Source organism: Galeopterus variegatus, unplaced genomic scaffold, assembly GCF_000696425.1.
Source record: "Galeopterus variegatus unplaced genomic scaffold, G_variegatus-3.0.2 Scaffold525, whole genome shotgun sequence".
NCBI lineage: Eukaryota > Metazoa > Chordata > Mammalia > Dermoptera > Cynocephalidae > Galeopterus > Galeopterus variegatus.
This window is the reverse complement of record NW_007726636.1, coordinates 590933-609433: the sequence shown is the minus strand read 5'-3', so window position 1 is coordinate 609433 and position 18501 is coordinate 590933. Positions and strand designations below refer to the sequence as shown.

At 41.2% G+C, this 18501-nt stretch overlaps 1 protein-coding gene across 1 annotated transcript in view; it reads left to right on the top strand.

Moving 5' to 3' along the window:
* The window catches only part of LOC103588110 (hydrocephalus-inducing protein homolog), a gene marked incomplete at its 5' end in the record, with an annotated part of 39795 nt that extends 22210 nt beyond the window's left edge, over positions 1 to 17585 (top strand). The window contains 6 exons of the mRNA XM_008569720.1: positions 2948 to 3160; positions 4013 to 4176; positions 5273 to 5423; positions 10466 to 10519; positions 14545 to 14769; positions 16071 to 17585. Of these exons, the coding sequence (XP_008567942.1) occupies positions 2948 to 3160; positions 4013 to 4176; positions 5273 to 5423; positions 10466 to 10519; positions 14545 to 14769; positions 16071 to 16553 (1290 nt within the window). The remainder of the gene's footprint in view (positions 1 to 2947; positions 3161 to 4012; positions 4177 to 5272; positions 5424 to 10465; positions 10520 to 14544; positions 14770 to 16070) is intronic.
* Positions 17586 to 18501: the final 916 nt, after the last annotated feature.

The following is an 18501-nucleotide window of genomic DNA, read 5'->3' as shown; positions in this document are numbered from 1 at the left end:
CAGTAATGGCAGTGTATCACAGTGCTTAACTGTGGAGCAGAGAGAGAGAGAGCTCCCCATGTACTCCCCTTGTGAAGCCCTCAGAACCACTTCCATGACCACCATTTTTAATTCATTCACTAGGTATGGTCCTCACAATCTAATCACCTCCTCAAGGCCCCAACTTGCAATTACCATAATAGGATTTCCCACCCTCTTAACAGTAACAGTGGGGATACATAAAACCTGGGGGACACAACCCACATCACCTGCACTGACATCCCTGGCTAGACCAAATTCTGTTATAAGATCTGTGAGTAAAGGATTAACACCTTTCTCCTTTTTTTTTAACCCTTGGGTTAACCCTCTGCTAGCTCTGTTCCTGGAAACCTAACTGTATGGTCAGCTGTGTTACCTGACAATACTGCTTATGGTAAAAATGACACCTGATTTCCCTCTCCATAATTTTGTTATTTCAAGAATGTCATATGCATGGAATCATACAGTATGCTATGAATATGTACGATGGTACTTTAAAAACTTCATGCGAAGATTCGTATTATCTTTTAATTCTATTTTTCCATGAACTTTTTGAAGTACTCTCATATGTACAACTCTCAGCAAAAACATATGCTTTTGTTTTTCTTGGGTAAATGCCGAGTTGTGGAATGGCCAGGTCATACAGTAGATGTATGTTTACCTTTTTAAGAAACTGCCAAACTGTTTTCCAAAGCGGTTGTGATCTTCTCCATTCCCACCAGAACATCTGACATTTCTGCTTTTTCCACACCCTTGTCGACACCTGATATGGTCAGTTTTTTAAATTTTAGCCATTGTCATAGGTATGTAGTGGTATGTCATTGAGGTTTTTAATTTGCATTTCCCTAATGACTAATTACGACTACTAATGACTACTTATTCACCATTGATAAATCTTCTTTGTTGAAGTGTCTATTCAAATCTTCTATTTTTAATTGGGTTGTTTGTTCTCTTATTAAAATTTTGAGAGCTCTTTATGTATTCTGAACACAAGTTTGACATTTAGGTCTTCAATCTGTTTGAAGTTAATTTTTGTGTATATAGTGCAAGATATGGATCAAAATTCTTTTTTGTTGTTTGCTTTTTTTGTATGCGGATATCCAAGTGTTTCAGCGCTATTTGTTGAATAGACTATCCTATCTCCACTGAACTGCTTTTGCACCTTTGTCAAAAGTCAGGTGATCATATACATGTGGGTCTGTTGCTGAACTCCATTCTAGTCCCTTTATCTATTTGACTCTATGCCAATACCACGCTGTCCAAGGTGATCATATACATGTGGGTCTGTTGCTGAACTCCATTCTAGTCCCTTTATCTATTTGACTCTCTTTATGCCAATACCACGCTGTCCGTGTTACTAAATTGAAGGGCTGGTTCTCACCCCTCATCTTACTTGACTTGTACATGGCATTTGACACTGGGAACCGGCTCCTCCTCCTTCAAGCACCTCCTTCACTCGGCGCCAGGATACCACCCTCTCTGGGATACCACCCTCTCCAGGGTTTCCTCCTACCTTTCTGGCTGCTCCCTCTCATCTCTTTTTCTGATGGGAACCGGCTCCTCCTCCTTCAAGCACCTCCTTCACTCGGCGCCAGGATACCACCCTCTCCGGGATACCACCCTCTCCAGGGTTTCCTCCTACCTTTCTGGCTGCTCCCTCTCATCTCTTTTTCTGTTTCTTCTTCACATTGGAGTGTGCCAGTCAGGAATTAGTCCGCAAATTCCTTCTCTTTTCTAACTACACTCACATCTTGTTGATCTCATCCAGTTTCTTGGCCTTCCTTAAAAAAAAAAAAAACCTGCCATATTGACATCCCAAATCTATATCTTCAACTGGGACTTTTCCCTTGAACTCCAGATTTTAAATTCCACTTCCTGTTTGGCTAATGGGCATCTCTAATTTAAGATGTACAAGACTGAGTTCCTGATCTCTCCTGCAAACCTGTCCCTCCCAGAGTCAACCCCACCTCAGCCAATGGCATCTGCATCCTTCTAGTTGCTCAGGCTAAAACTTGGGTGTCATTCTTGAATTTTCTTCCACTTGTAACCAAGATTGCTTATGTCAGTGAATCTTACTGGATCTTCTAAGTGCTACTAGAATATACCCACTTCCCACCATCCCCACTATTACCAGTGCCACCCAGGCCACCATCATCTCCCACTGGGCTATTGCAAGTGTCTTCTAATTGGTGTCCTTCCTCTGTCCTCGCATGTCAGCATCCGGAGCCATTCTGTTAAAACATAGGTCAATTCAGGTCGCTGCTCTATTCAGAACTCACCTAAGTCTTCCTATTTCAGTAGAAGGAGAAGAAAAGTCTCTACCATGGCTCCCAAGGCCCTACATGCTCTGTTCCCTGTTACTTTATCTCCCCTTCACTCACTGCACATTGGCCAGAGTGGCCTCCTTGCTATTTGTCAAAATTTAGGACCTTGGCAGTCAATGTTTCCTCTGCTTGGGAGGTTCTTCCCCAGGTCTCCCCTGACTTAGTCCCTCTTAGTCTTGAATACACATTCTCAGTGAGCCCTCCCCTGATCACCCTACTTAAAATCTCAAACCCACTCCCCAATCTTTCAGTCCCTACACCCTCACCCTGCTTTATTTTTCTCCACAGAACTTATTCCTATTCTACATTCTCTATATTCTACTTACTTGGTTGTTTATTGCCTATCTGTCCCCACTAGAGTATAAGTTCTTTGAAGGCAGAGATCTTTGTTCTTTTGTTCACTTCTGTATCTCCACCACCAAGAACAGTGCCTGGCATGTAGAAGGGACCTAATAACTATTTATTGAATGAATGAAAGAAAAAAAATTACCAATTGAAACTCATGATGAGAAGCACCGTTAACGTCAGTTTTCCCCAGCACACATTCTGTACCTGGAGACAGACTGGGGGATGTGTCACGACATGAGGTGCCTGCTTTCTTCCAGGTGGTGAATTTCACCTGCCAGGTGCGCTCCAAGCACACACAAACTATTCTGCTGTCAAACCGCACCAACCAGACCTGGAATCTGCACCCCATCTTTGAGGGTGAACACTGGGAGGGGCCTGAGTTCGTCACCCTGGAGGCCCATCAGCAAAACAAGCCCTATGAGATCACCTACAAGCCCCGCACCATGAACGTGGAAAACCGCAAGCACCAGGTAGGCGGAGACCTCCCCATCGATTTCCTGGCGTAGGCAAAGGGAGGAGCTATGCAATGGAGGTTGGAAGACAGTTCACATCTCAGAGAATGTTAGAACCAGGGGAAATGCCCAGATCATATTGGAATAATGGGGAATCAGGCAGGTTATCAAGCATTGGCATCCCTTTTTATCCATATTTTTTCATGTATAGGAGATTCTCTTGGAGCCAGGGGCTCAGTTCTGAAGCACAATCCTAGACCAAGAACTAAGCAATTAATATTTAGCTTAATTACATAAATAACATTATGGTGACTATAATGAAAATCAAAAAAGAAAAGCAGCCACAATCTTCCTCCCTTTAAAAACTAAACTTTTTTCTTCTATCTTCACTACCAATCCTTATTCAGATGCAGCTAGAACTGTCATCACAGAATACCCAATTTTTCATTCCATTTGTTTTCACTTCACAAGATATCATCAGCATTTTTCTATTTAACTATGTAGTCTTTGTGATAACCATTTTTAATGACTGCTAATATTTCATTGAACGAGAGTTTCATATCTATTTAACATTCCCCTATTGTTGAATGTTTGTCTCCAAATTTTCATCAATATTGTAAGTGGTTCTAATATATACGCATGTAATTTTTTCCTTTGGAGGAATTTTTCTTCAGTAAGTTCCCTAGGGTTAGGTTCCTGGTTCAAATACATATGAACATTTTTATGATTCTTGAAATATGTTACCATGCTGCTTTCCAAAAGTGTTATGCTAACTTGCAGAGCCTTCATTAATCCTGTGTCCCCGCCATGTCTGATAGGTACTTAATAAAGGACCTTCCATGTCATTCTGATCACATTTCTTCTCCTTAGGGCACCCTCTTCTTCCCCCTCCCGGATGGGACCGGCTGGCTGTATGCTCTGCATGGGACTTCCGAGCTCCCCAAAGCTGTGGCCAATATCTACCGTGAAGTGCCATGTAAGACTCCCTACACTGAGCTCCTGCCAATCACCAACTGGCTGAACAAGCCCCAGAGGTAAGGGAATGGGGCAAGGAGTTGGGTGGGGAGACAGAGGGAGGACTTCCACCATCTAACCAGGTCCTTCCCCTGCTCAGGGCCTCTAGGGGACGTTGTGGGGCTCAAGGAGTCACAGACAATGTTCCCCAATAAGACCAGGCATTTCCTGAACTCTAAGCTTCCCAGAGAAATTCTCCCATTTGGTGCTGTTACCTGTAAGTCTCCTAGAACAATGCCTGGCACAAAATGAGTGCTCAATAAACATTAGCTGTTATTACTATCATAATGATAATCATCACTGTTCTTTTTTTTTTTTTGTCTTTTTGTCTTTTTTCGTGACCGGCAACAGATCGCAACCCTCAGTGTCGCGCCCGTACCGGACCGGGACCGGCAACGGGATCACAACCCTCAGTGTTGCCCCCGCTCCTCGCCCAGCCAGTGAGCAGCCGGTCTGCATGTGGGATCCGAACCCTCGGCGGGAGCGCCGCCGCGCTTCCCAAGCGGCGCACTGTAGCAGTGCGCCACCGGGCCGGCCCATCACTGTTCTTATTGAGTGCTTTGTTATCACCTAAGCCACTGGCCAGAGAAGGAAGTCCTTTGGATCTTGTACTTAGAATGCAAGGACTGGAGAAGCTCAAAGCCAACCAGCCTGGCCTCCTTCTTTTATCAGAGAAGAAGCCAAAGGCTGGGAGGAGAGGCATAGCTTACTGAAAGCTACCTGCTTAGCAAAGTGGATAAAGGCCCAGATCTAAATTTGAATCCCAGTTCTGCCAGTAACTAGTCATGTTGCCTGAGCCTGTTATCTTGCTTCTCTTGTCCTCTATTTCTTCATTAGTGAAATGGAGATGGTAGTGATATGTACCTCCTACCAATATTACAAAGAGTAAATGCCAGTAGCACGCAAAGAGCACTCACCCAGCATCTGGCACAACATAGGTGGTCAATAAATGATAGTTACTGTTATCATTAGTGACAGAGTGAAGACTAGAGCCCTGAGCCCATGCACTTACCCTAAAATCAAGAGTAGAGAGGAAACAGCGCCTTTCCTTCTGTCCTTTGAGCAAATGATCTCATTTTCTCTCTCTCCTCTCCACGTACTCCTGTGCTGCCCCAGATTCCGGGTCATTGTGGAAATGCTGAAACCAGAGAAGCCAGACCTAAGTGTCACTATAAAGGGTCTTGATTACATTGATGTACTGGGTGGCTCCAAGAAAGACTACAAGCTGAACTTCTTTTCCTACAAGGAGGGACTGTTTACTGCAAAGGTACTGCCCTGGAACCCTGGAGGTTTGACCCTGAGGTTGATGTTCCTGTTGTTTGGGAATAACAGATGTCCTCCCACAGTCACTACTCCAAGACATCATGGGGTCTTTCACATGTGAGCTGTTTCTCCTAATTCATTCGTTTGCTCAACAAGTACCTACTGAACATATATACCACGCACTATATTAAGTGCTGATAAATCAGCTATGACTAAAAATAGGCACAGTCTCTGTTCTCATGTAACACACAGCCTAGTGGAGGAAGATGGGCATTACTCAAATAATTGCACTGTGAATGTGTAATTATAAAATAAGATAAGTACTTTGATGACAATTGTATATGTAGATCTGTAGCTCAGGGCCAAAGATAATATGTGGGAGTTATTCATTTATAGATGGTATTTGAAGCTATGATGTGGGTGGGTAGAATCCCCAAGGGAAAGATTCTAATGTGAAATAAAAGGTATCTAGGAACAAAAATGCACTCAAACACACACACACATACATAAGAGAAACTGGCAAAACCCACCCAGCAGCATGTGATCTCTTCCCCTACAATAACTAATAACTAATAACAATAACTAATCAGATCTCATGAGATCAGCATTCACAGACAGACAAGATTTTAAAACAATCTTAAAATCAAGGAATCATTGAACATCTGGAAGGAAAAAAAGCCACCATAAAATAGAAACACCAGCTCAATAAATAAGAGCCCCTGAGAGAAAAGAGTTATTAAAGCAAACAGAAGACTTGAAGTAAATATTATTAATATCCTCAAAGGAAGATAATCATACCCATGAAATAAGTATAAGTTATTGTGCAAAAGAATCAATTAAAGACCTTTACATCCCTCAGCACTCGGGAAATGCAAATCAAAACCACTCTGAGATACCATCTTACTCCAGTTAGGATGGCTAATATCCAAAAGACAGAGAATGATAAATGTTGGCAAGGTTGTGGAGAAAAAGGAAACCTCCTACACTGTTGGTGGGACTGAAAAATGGTGCAGCCTTTATCGAAAATGGTATGGAGGTTCCTCAAACAATTACAGACAGATCTACCATATGACCCAGCTATTCCCCTGCTGGGTATATACCCAGAGGAGTGGAAATCATCATGTCAAAGTGATACCTGTACTCCCATGTTTACTGCAGTGCTATTTACAATAGCCAAGAGTTGGAACCAGCCCAAATGTCCATCATTAGATGAGTGGAGAAGGAAAATGTGGCATATCTACACAATGGAATACTACTTTGCTATAAAAAAAAAATGAAATACTATCATTCACAGCAACATGGATGAACTTAGAGAAAATTATATTAAGTGAAATAAGCCAGGCACAGAAAGAGAAATACCACATGTTCTCACTTATTTGTGGGAGCTAAAAATAAATAAATATATAAATATACAAACAAACAGGGTGGGATGGAAGAAGACAGAGCAATCACAACAATTCCTTGAACTTGTTAAGACAAGTGAACAGATATGATGTTGATGGCAGGGAGTGGGGAGAGAAAGGGGAGAAAGGGATTGGTAAAGAGACAGGAAAATCAACTACATTGTATATTGATAAATTAAAATAAAATTTTAAAAAGAAATGAAAAATAGAATGTTTGGAATAAAAAACCACAGAGGAAAGCTGAATACTGTAAAGGACCTTTAGGAAGAGATTACTAGTAAGTTAGAAGATGGAACTGTGTAATATCACTAGACCTTAGGATATGAGGACAAAGAAATGGCAAGAATGAAAAGAAATAGTAACAAGTGTTGACAAGAATGTGGAGAAACTGGAACCCTCATACGCTGCTGGAGGGAGTGTAAAATGGTGCAAATGTTTTGGAAAACAGTCTGGCAGTTCCTCAAATGGTTAAACATAGAGTTACCATATGATTCAGCAATTTCACTCTTAGGTATATACCCTAGAGAAATGAAAACATATGTCCACACAAAAACCTATACACAAATATTCATAGCAGCATTATTCATAAGAGCCAGAAAGCAGAAACAACCCACATTTCCATCAACTCTAAATGGATAAATACAATAGAATATTATTTGGCAATAAAAAGAAATGGAAATGAAATATTGATACATGGTATGCATAAATGAACCTTGAAAACATTATGCTAAGTGAAAGAAGCCAGTTGGATTTAGCAAAGACTTGAAAGCAACTATTATAAACATGTTCAAAGAAGTAAAAAAATATATTTCAAATAATTTTTTTAAATATTGTCTTAATAAGAGCATAGACAAGGACTTTCAGCAGAGAAATAGACACTATAAAAAAGAACCAAATGAAAATTCTAGAATTGAGTAGCACAATAAACTGAAATGATGAATTCATTAGATGTGCTTAACAGCAGGGTGAAGATATCAGAAGATTCAGTGGACCCAAAGGCAAATTAATAGAAAGTTTCTAATCTGAAGAACAGAAAGAAAAAAGATTGAAGAAACCTGACTATAGTTTCAGGAACCTGTGAGAAAACATATAATTTCCAATACATGTGTAATAGGAGTCCCAGAAGAGAAGAGAATGAGAATGAGGCAGAAAATTATTTGAAAAAATAGTGAAATTTTCCTGATTTGGTGTTTTTTTAAGAAAAAACTATTTACAGATCCAAGAAACTTGGCCAACTTCAAGAAGGAGAAATACAAAGAAAACTATGCCTGTGAACATCACAGTATCATTTTTAAACTGCTGAAAATCAAAAAGAAAGAGAAAAGTTTAAAGAAGCCAGGGGGAAAAAGACACATTACACACAGGGGGACAACGCTAAGATTGACCACGGGCTTCTCATTAGATATAATGGGAGCCATCTGTAAAGTGCTGAAAGAAAAGGAAACTATCAACCTAGAATTCTTTATCCACTGAAACCTTTATCCTTCAAAAGGATATTTTCAGATAAAAGAACATGAGAGAATTCATTGTCAACAGACTTGCATTATTGTACAACATATGCTAATAGATATTCTTCAGTCTGAAGGAAAGTTATACCACATGGAAACTTGGGTCTACAGGAAGGAAAGAAGGGCACTAGAAAAGGTAAATAAGCAGATAAATTTTTTTTAAATGTGTGTGTTTTCTTCTTGGAATTTTCTTAAAAGACAACTGACAGTTTATAACAAATATAATGGCATTTTAAGGTAGGCATGCTTATGTATGTAGAAGTAAAATATATGACAACAAAAGCACAAAAGACAGGGTGCAATGGTAAATGGGATTATACTTGAGTAAGGTTATTATTACATTTGTGAGGTGAGAAGTGTGGGGTAGGAAGCATGAAGGGTTCAGAGTAAAGTGGGAAGTGACAAAATGTGACTCAATACATACTGATAAGTTAAAGATTCACACGGTTAGCTCTAGAGCAGCCACTAAAAAATTATTTTAAAATATAGGTAAGAAGCCAGTGGGGGAAATAAAATATATTCCAAAAGATTAATCCAAAAGAAGGCAGGAAAGTAGCAACAGAAGAATAAAAAATAAAACAGACAAGTGGAAAATAGCAAGAAGACAGGCTTCGACCCAAACTATAATTCCTTTAAATGTAAAAGACTAAACATTCCAGTTCAAAGACAGGAATGTCAGAGGCACTTTAAAGACACAAAGAGGTTGAAAGTAAAAAGCCAGGCTATATAAAGAACTATTACCACCTAATACGATAAACAACCCAGTGTATTAAAAAGGGCAAAAGAATAGAATCTACTTCACAAAAGTAGCTATGCGAATGACCAATAAGCACATGAGATCCTTAACATCATAAGTCACCAGGGAAAGGAACTTTAAAAGGTGAGTAGCATATCAATAAGTTGGTTGCAGAGGTATGGGAACATTATAGTGTAGATTCAAGTGTGAGCTCTGGAGTCAGTCCAACCTGGGATCACTCCTGGTTTTGATACCTCTTTGCATGTGACCTTGGGTGTATTAGTCCATTTCTGTTGCTTATAACAGAATACCTGAAACTGGGTAATTTATGAAGAAATACATTTTATTTCTTTATACTTTCGGAGGCAGAAAAGTCCAAAGTCCAAGGAACAGATCTGGTGAGGACCTTCTTGTTGGTGGTGACTCTCCACAGTGACACAGGGTATCACGTGGCAAATGCTCTGAGCAGGAAAGAGCTATCCTCTTCACTTGCTCTCTTTTTAGAGCCATCAGAACCACACCCATTACCACCCATTAAACCATCAGTGGATTAATCCATTCACGAATGTACAGTCCTCACAATTAAATCATCTCTTAAAGATTCCACTTTTCAAGTCCCATAACAGGAAAGAGCTATCCTCTTCACTTGCTCTCTTTTTAGAGCCATCAGAACCACACCCATTACCACGCATTAAACCATCAGTGGATTAATCCATTCACGAATGTACAGTCCTCACAATTAAATCATCTCTTAAAGATTCCACTTTTCAAGTCCCATAACAAGATTTCCCACCCTCAACACTGTTACAGTGGGGGTTAAGTCCGATACATAAACCTTTGGGGGACACATTTGACCTATAGCATTGGGCAAGATACTTAACTTGGATAAGCCTTACTTTGCTCATCTTTAAAAAAAGAAAAGGTGAGAAGGCATAATAATGGTGCCGACAAATTGTGTGAATTAAATAAGTGCTTCTAGTGCCCGGCACACAGTCATTCATTAAGCGTGAGATGCTATCATGGTTTTTCACTATTCCAGCAGCAACAGGAATGATATTAAAGCCCACTACAACTTGAACGAGGTCTTGCTTGTTCGCCAGGGCCAGCCAGCTATCCCACTGGGGACGTGTTGGCACTGGACGGTGCTGCTCTAGCTGCTTCTAAAGCAAGCCCAGGCTATTTGGTAATGTCTCACAGGGAGGAGCCAGACTGTAATACCTAAAGAGAAAGGGTGGCTGGCAGGCATCCAGATAGGCTGGGAGGGCCGTGTCAGCCTGCTATCTGTGCTTTGTGTACCCAAGCAAGGCTAATGAAGAGAAGAAGCTCCTGAGCATGTGCAGAGGATGCTCGGCTAACCCCTACTTTGTCCTGCTTCCTCCCACTCTCCCTGTGAATGCAGGTGATCTTCCGAAATGAGGTGACCAATGAGTTCTTGTACGGATCGCAACCCTCGGTGCTGCGCCCGCCCCTCGCTCAGCCAGTGAGCGGGAACCGGTGTGTATGTGGGAACCGGTGTGTATGTGCGCCACTGGGCTGGCCCCACAGTCTGTACTTTTAAGACTTGTTTTCTCTGCTTTTATCCCCACCTTTATCTGAGCTTTATCTTAACTTTGCCATGAGTGTCTCTGCTGTGGTCGAATGGATTCTACTTTTATAGACTCTCTCGGTGCAGGGTTTGTCTTAGAAGGGAGTTTCGGACACTTAATTTGTGGCATTCAAATGGTCTATACTGGGCCACATCGTCCGATCTTATTCCAATGGTTTGCAATTAACACTAAGCGGGAGCCTGAAGTTACCCTTCCAGCTTAGGCTGCTGTTGTCAGATTGTCCTATCAAGTTTTTCAGTTAAGTTGGGCCCCTCAATTCAGGAGTGATTTCAGGGTTCTCTGGCTCCTAGGCTGATGTTCCTTTTGCTTCTTTCCACTTCTCCCATATAGCGGCTGATACAACACCCATCTTATGGCTGAGATGTAGTTTGGAGTTACCCACTCATGTTTTGAGGGGTTACCTTTTCACTTAGTTTTGTTATAGATGTTGGCCATGGGTTCTTGCTGTTGTTATTGTTAGTGTAGTTGGTCTGTGTTTTGGCGGGGGCGGGATTTGGGGAGATTGCAAACTATACTGCTGCTGCTACTATCATCTTGCCCAAAATCTGGAAGTGACTTTTATGTATGCTGAGTTGGAATCGTTTCCTTTTTTTCCAAGTAAATATAAATCAAATATCTCAGACTGTTTCTACTAAAAAGACCATCTTTTTCCCACCGCTCTGCAGGTTCGTTTATGGAATAAATCAAGTTCGTATATGCATGGATCTGTTCTAGCTTTTCTATGAGGGAACTTCAAAAACTTCATTGAAAAATAGAAAAAAGGATAATACAATTCTTCCCATGAACTTTTTGAAGTACCCTTGTATGTTATAATAATGATCTAATTTCTGAACTTGTACCAACACCACAGCATCCAAATTTCTATAGACTTGTAGTGAGGTTTAATGTCTCGTAAAGCAAGCAGTCACTCTAGTTTTGTGTTAAGACTTGGTAACATCTTATATTCTCCTTGTTTTGCAAGAGTATCTTGGATATTCTTGACCCTTTGCATTTCCATATAAATTTTGAAATTGGCTTGTCAAGTTCCTCAAAAGGGAAGGAAAGAAGAAAGGAAGGAAGAGAGGAAGGAAGGAAAAGAACCTGTTGGGATTTTGATTGGGATCACACTGAATCTATAGATTACTTTTTAAATTTACTTTTTAAAGTTATCTGTTGATCTGTAACAAATTACCCAAAACTTAGCAACTTTAAACAACAAACCTTTACTATCTGCATAGTTTCTGAGGATCAGGAACCCAAGAGCAGTACCTTGGCTGGTTGGTTTTTGCTCAAGGTCTCTCATGAGATTGGAGTCAGGCTGTCAGCCAGGACTCTAGTCATCTGGAGCATGCCTGGGGCTAGATAATCCAGATAATTCCAGATTCACTTATGCGGTTGCTGGGAAGGCCTTAGCTCCTTGATGGCTGTTGGCTGGAGGCTTCAGTTCCTCACCATGTGGGCCTCTCCCTAGAGCTGCTTTCACCTCCCCTGTAATGAGAAGTCTAAGAGAAAGACTGCAAGGGAGGAGAGAGCACACAAGACAGAAGGTAGAGTCTTTTACTACTCAGAAGTGACACGCCATCTTTTCTGCCATATTCTAGTAGTCAATGATACCAACTCTGGTATGGTGTGGGAGAAGACTACACAGGGGTGTGAATACCAGGAGGTGGGAATTATTGGGAGAGCCTGTGTATCACAGGGAGAATTCAAATCTTTACAATATTGAGATTTCCATTCCATGAGTAAATCTCCACTTATTTAAGTCATCTTTAATTTCTCTGAAAGTACTGTTTTCTTGTTTTCTATATAGAGACTTCACTCACCTTTTGTTACATTTATTTCTAGGTTTTATATATTTTGATGCTATTATAAATGGCATATTTTAAAATTTTTATTTTCTATTTGTTACAAGCATATAGAAATATACTTGATTTTCATATATTGATTTTTATATCCAAGTATCTTATAAAGTTCACTTATCAATAATTTTAACTATAAACTCTTGAATTTTACAATTTTATTTTTTTCTTTCTACCTTTTTTTTTTTTTTTTTTTTTAATTTTTGGCAGCTTGCCAGTAACAGGGATAGACCCCTGGACCTTGGTTTTATCAACACCATATTGCAATCAACTGAGCTACCTGGCCAGCCCTCTTTCTAAACATTTTCTTTAATTTCCTTTTCATGCCTTATAGCACTGTCTATGACCTCCAGAACAATGTCAAATAGAATGGCAATAGAGAGTATCTTTCTCTTGTTCCTAATCGTGAAAGGAAAGCATTCAAAGTTTCACCATTTATTATTTGTGTTATTTGTTTTAGATTTTTTATAGATACACTTTATCAGATTAAGGATGTCCCTTTCTATTCCTAGCTTTCTAAGAGCTTTTTCAGAAATACCATGAATGGATGTTGAGTTTTATCAAATGCTTTTACCACATTTATTGAGATACTTATGATTGTTCTTATAATCTGTTAATATGGCTGTTGGTTAGTTTTACTAATGTTAAATCAACTTTGCATTCATGGAATAAACCCAACTTAGCGATGTAGTATTCTCTTCTTTATATATTACTAGGTGGATAATATTTTCTTTAGACGTTTTGTGTCTATGTTTAGGAGAAACACTGGCATCCAGTTTTTCTTTCTCTTATTATTCTTGTTGGATTTTAGTGTCAAGGTCATGCTGGTTGGAGTGGGCTCCCTCTTTGCGTTTCCTCTGGAAGAATTTGTGGAATACTGCAATTCTTTCACCCTTGATTGTCTGATATAACATACAAGTAAAGCTTTATGAACCAGGAATTTCTTTAAGGGAAATTTTTGACTTTTGATGAAATTTCTTTGTTTATAGGACCATTAAGTAGGATTTTTTATATCTTCTTGGGTTTGTTTTTATAAGTTATATTTGTTTATACATTTGTCCAGCTTATATAATCTTTTTAAATTGTGGTAAAACTATCTAAATGTTTATACTATATCTTTTCTGTTAAATATCTACAACTTCAGTGATATCCTCTTTTTATTCTGATTTTTTTCAGTAAGAACATTTTAAAGTAAGAAGTTTTTAAAGAAAAAAACTCATAGTGAAAAAAAATTTTAACTATACAAAAGTACATGAAATAGAAACTAAAAGTCCCTACAATCCCATTTCCCCCACCCTAACATAAATACTGGTAACAATTTGGTATCTTTGCAGTGTCTTTTCTATACATACATAGACATTCTTCTCCACAAAAAAAAAAAAGTGGGTTCATACTTTGCATACATTTCTGGAGCCTCCTTTCTTCTACTTACAATATCATCAACACCTTTCATTTCAATGCTTATAGCTCTACCTCATTTTTTTTAATGGCTACATAATATTCCACTGAAGTGAGAAAACTATGATTTGTTTAGCCAATTTCCTGCCACTAACACATTTGAATTGTTTCTCTTGATCTGCTGTTATAAGCAATGATGCTTGGTTCTTGTTTTGTTTTGTTACAGGCAATAATAGAGGAAGGAAAAAGTGTACCCAAGTGATGGCCAAACCCAAGAATTTGCTCTGAGATTGGCTATGAGCAAAGATGGGGCTGCTTGGCCTTTAGCCCTCCTGCTAACAACACCCACCCCCTCTCCATAAGTGTGCTTCTCAAGAGAAGATCCAGGATGTATTTTTAGATTCAAAAAGATACCAGATATAGAAATACCTAGACCAGAGAAAGGCAGAAGGAGTACAGGGGAGGGAGAGCAAGCTGGTTTAGACAAAGGTTCCCTGGGCTCGAGGTCATTCTGAGCGTTTGCTTGTAAAGCACCATTTCTGCCACCAACCTACTATGAAGTCTTGGTCAGGTCACTCTGTGGCAGGGGATGGGTCAAGCTTTCAGCGTGACAGAGCCTCTGTCTTCTCTTTCAGGGCACATTCTCATTTGAATTCCAGCCCCTGAAAGCTGGAGAAACCTTTGGGAGACTAACTTTGCACAACAGTGATTTGGGTTACTACCAGTATGAGCTCAATTTGAAGGCCATGCCAGCACTTCCCGAAAAGCCCGTTCGTGTCCAGACTGTTCTTGGCAGCAGCCAAAGCATCTTTGTGAAGTTCACCAATTATACACGGCTGAAGACAGAATATTACTGCAGGGTAAGCAGCCCCGGCTTCACCCTGTGCCCTTCCCTTGCCAGAAGTCTGGGTTCAAACATAGTGGGAGGAAGATGCTGAGGGTACAGAAATGTGAAACTCAGCGAGTCAGGTGCCTCATAGTCATAGTGATACCCATCTCAGAGGCCTTAATCTAGTCTGGAAACTTCCAGCAAGAAACAAATAGTACCAGACCTGGGTTCTTCTTTTACAGACTTTCTATCTTAACAAGCTGGTGGCAGGGAGGGGTGACCAGGAGTTTTGCTTCCCACAGCATGCTCAGTGGTCAATAAAGGGAGGCAGGATAGCTTAGTGGTCATGAGCACAGGCTGTGGAATCACAGACACGGATTTGAATCCTGGCTTCACCACTAACTCTTTACATGAAAAATTCACTTAAGCTTGCTAAGCTTTTCTATACATGGAAATAATACCCTCGACCTCACAGGATTGCTGTACAGATTTTAAAATATGTATGTATATAAAGCTATTTTCTTGGAGCCTAGTAAGCATTCCATATACATTAGATATTATGTCAGTTGGAATACAGGTTTAGCTACTAAAACAGAAACCCAAAATAACAGCAAACGAAAAGTTAATTCCTCTCACAAACACAGGCATGAGCAATATGAGCTGGATCTGGCAGTTTCCTGACCTCAGGCACCCACACCCCTCCTGTTCCAACACTCAGCCCTTAGAGAGTTGTTTACATCCACGTGGGCCAGGATGGCTGACCATGGTGTCCACATCCCAGGACCTGCAAGGGGGAATATCCAGTGAGGGTCAGCTGGGGACTCTGCTCATCATGGTAACTTGGAATCCAGGCTGAAGAGCAACCACCATCTCAAATGTTTCAGTTACAGTACAAGAGGGGTGAAGAGACCCTGACGGGACTCGGACTGGCAACAAGATACTCTAGTGTGGAAGTGACACCTTTCACTTCTGCTCACAACTACTTATGCAGAGGTAGCCCCACCAATCCACAAGGAGTCAGAATGTTTGGTCATCCATGTGCATGAAAGGAAAGATGAACCAGATATGGGGAGCCCTACCAACACAACCTAGCTGTGTGTCTCTGGGCACATTATTAACAGCTCCTTGCCTTGATTTCTTTGAAGCAAAATAGAGATAATGATTAGTAACACATACCCTGCAAAGGAGTTATAAGGACACAACTTCATAACCTGCCCAGCCTCACACAAACATAAGTTTCTTGATGTCGGGGAGTGGAGGGATGGGGGTGGACTTCGGCTCTTGGTGTGCTCAGGATCTTGTGTGAGCTGAGTTCATTTATTCCCCTTTCAGACTGACTGTCCCGACTTCCACACAGAAAAAGTCATTAATGCAGCCCCAGGAGCCCAGGGGGGCACTGAAGTCAATGTGGAAGTCTTCTTCGAGCCCAGCCATCTGGGCGAGACCAAGGGCGTCCTGATCCTGTCGTCAATTGCAGGAGGCGAGTATATCATCCCCCTCTTCGGAGTGGGTCTGCCCCCCAAGCCCCAAGGTCCGTTCCTGATCCGAGCTGGGTACAACATAATCATCCCCTTCAAAAATGTCTTCTACCACACGGTGACCTTCTCCTGCACCGTGGAGAGCCCAGCCTTCACCGTTCGCGCCATGGATTCCATGCGGCCCAAGAAGATCAACAACATCACAGTCTACTTTGAAGGAAACCCATCGGGCAGCAAAACCCCCATCACCACCAAGCTGATTGTGAGCTGCTGTCCCAGTGAAGGCCAAGAAACTGGAATTAAATGGGTTTATTACCTGAAGGGGATCACCCCTTAGTAACCAGGGTTACTGCATCAACCAAAAGCCATCTCCTCAACCTTCCAAACATAGATCTGAAATATATATTCCATATTAAAAATTATAGCTATGCACAACAGATCTATATTTTAGATAACTGAATCTCAGGAGTCCCTGAATTTAGTTTCTTGACATATCCCCAAAGCTCAAGTACTCTGTAATAACCCCCATTTTTAACAAGACAACACAGGTATTACACCCATGACCACACAGCACTTAGCAGTCTGTGGTGCTGGGGCACTGCAGTTTCTTTTTAAAATCCATGAGGGTTTAAAGAGACCTTAGATGTGAATCTATTTTTATGTGATTTTTATTCTGCCTTCACATAAAAGCCAAATAAATAACTATTTTCAAAGCAATGAACAGACGACATTAGGGCAACCTGGGGATGCTCCTATTCACTTTTTCCCTTGGCTTTTATACCGTCACTTTCCAAATCCTGTACCTGTTCCCCACAGAAAGTTCTTGCTGAAGGCCAGGTCCTGGAGAAAGGATGATACAGAAACCCCAGCTCCCCGTGCCCTCCCCCAGCCTTGGGCACAGCAACCAGCTGCAGGGCAGTGATTCTTGACCCATCAGAATCACCTAATGCTCACCCAGAACACACTCCCTCCCAAAATTCTGATTTCATTGGTCTTGAGAGTGGCATAAGCATCTCTCTTTTTTAGTAACTTGTACAGCAGCGTTGAGAACCATTGCTACAGATCAAACACCCACCTGGCCATTTGTGCTGCGACTGAAGCAGGAATCCCTTCCAGAGGAAGGACCATGTCCCAGTGTGATATATTGAAACCACAACTATTTTGTGCACACATAAAGGGTGACAATCTAAGTCGGTGCCTTTCTTGAGCACCACCCTGGAAGCTCCACCTCCAAGGAGCAATGGGGCACCTGCCTCAGCCCAGAAACTTGGGTCCACAGCCACCTCTTCCCCTGGGCCTTTGCAGTGTGTACGAATAGGACCACTTACCTGTCAGTGCCATCTTTTGAAATAAAGATAGTTAAAGACTGGCCGTGGAGTGGATTTGCTTCTGTGGACACACAGCTGTGACTGAGGGTTACCTGCCTCCACCTCCTCCCTGGCTTCTCATCTCCTACAGCCCACCTGCAAGGAAAGGAGGAGGCATGAAAGATGATGGCCACTTGGGAATGATGCTCTCAAGAAGCAAGTCAAAAATAGTCCCTGGACAAGCAGCAGCAGCCTCATGTGGGAATTTATTAAAAATCCAAATTCTCCATCCCCAACCCAGACCTACTGAGTCAGAAACTCTGGGGGTGCGGCCCAGCAATCTGTCTTCTAACAAGCCCTTATACTTATTAGAGGTGCTTTTTTATGGATGGAGACTCTTCTACTTCTTTCGTACCTCATCCCCCAGCCCTCAGCCCAGGACACTCTATGCACAGCTAGCATCAAATTACACTTTTTCTGGAGTGTTTGTAAACTCAGACCTATACCCAATAGAGAATTCATTTTTGTAACCACTGAAGACACTGCTAATAGGTATAAAGACAAAGAACTAGACAACAGATTTTCCCGATGGTTAAGTGAGCAAAGACAGGGCACTAACCAGCAATCTGAGAGGATGCTAAGATCAGCAAGCAAGTGTCATAACTAGCAAATACACAGAGTCTGCATAAAGTCAGCAGTTCTCAAATTTTAGTACATAAGAATCCCTTGGAGGGCTTGCTGAAACACAGATTGCTGGGCCCCACCCTCAGAGAGTCTGATCTAGGAGGTCCAGTTGGGGATCAAGAACTTGCATTTCTAGAGCCAGCCTGTGGCTCACTTGGGAGAGCATGGTGCTGACAACACCAAGTCAAGGGTTAAGATCCCCTTAGCAGTCATCTTTAAAAAAAAAAAAAAAAAAGAACTTGCATTTCTGACAAGTCCCGGGTGATGCTATTGCTGCTATTCAGAGAACCAGAC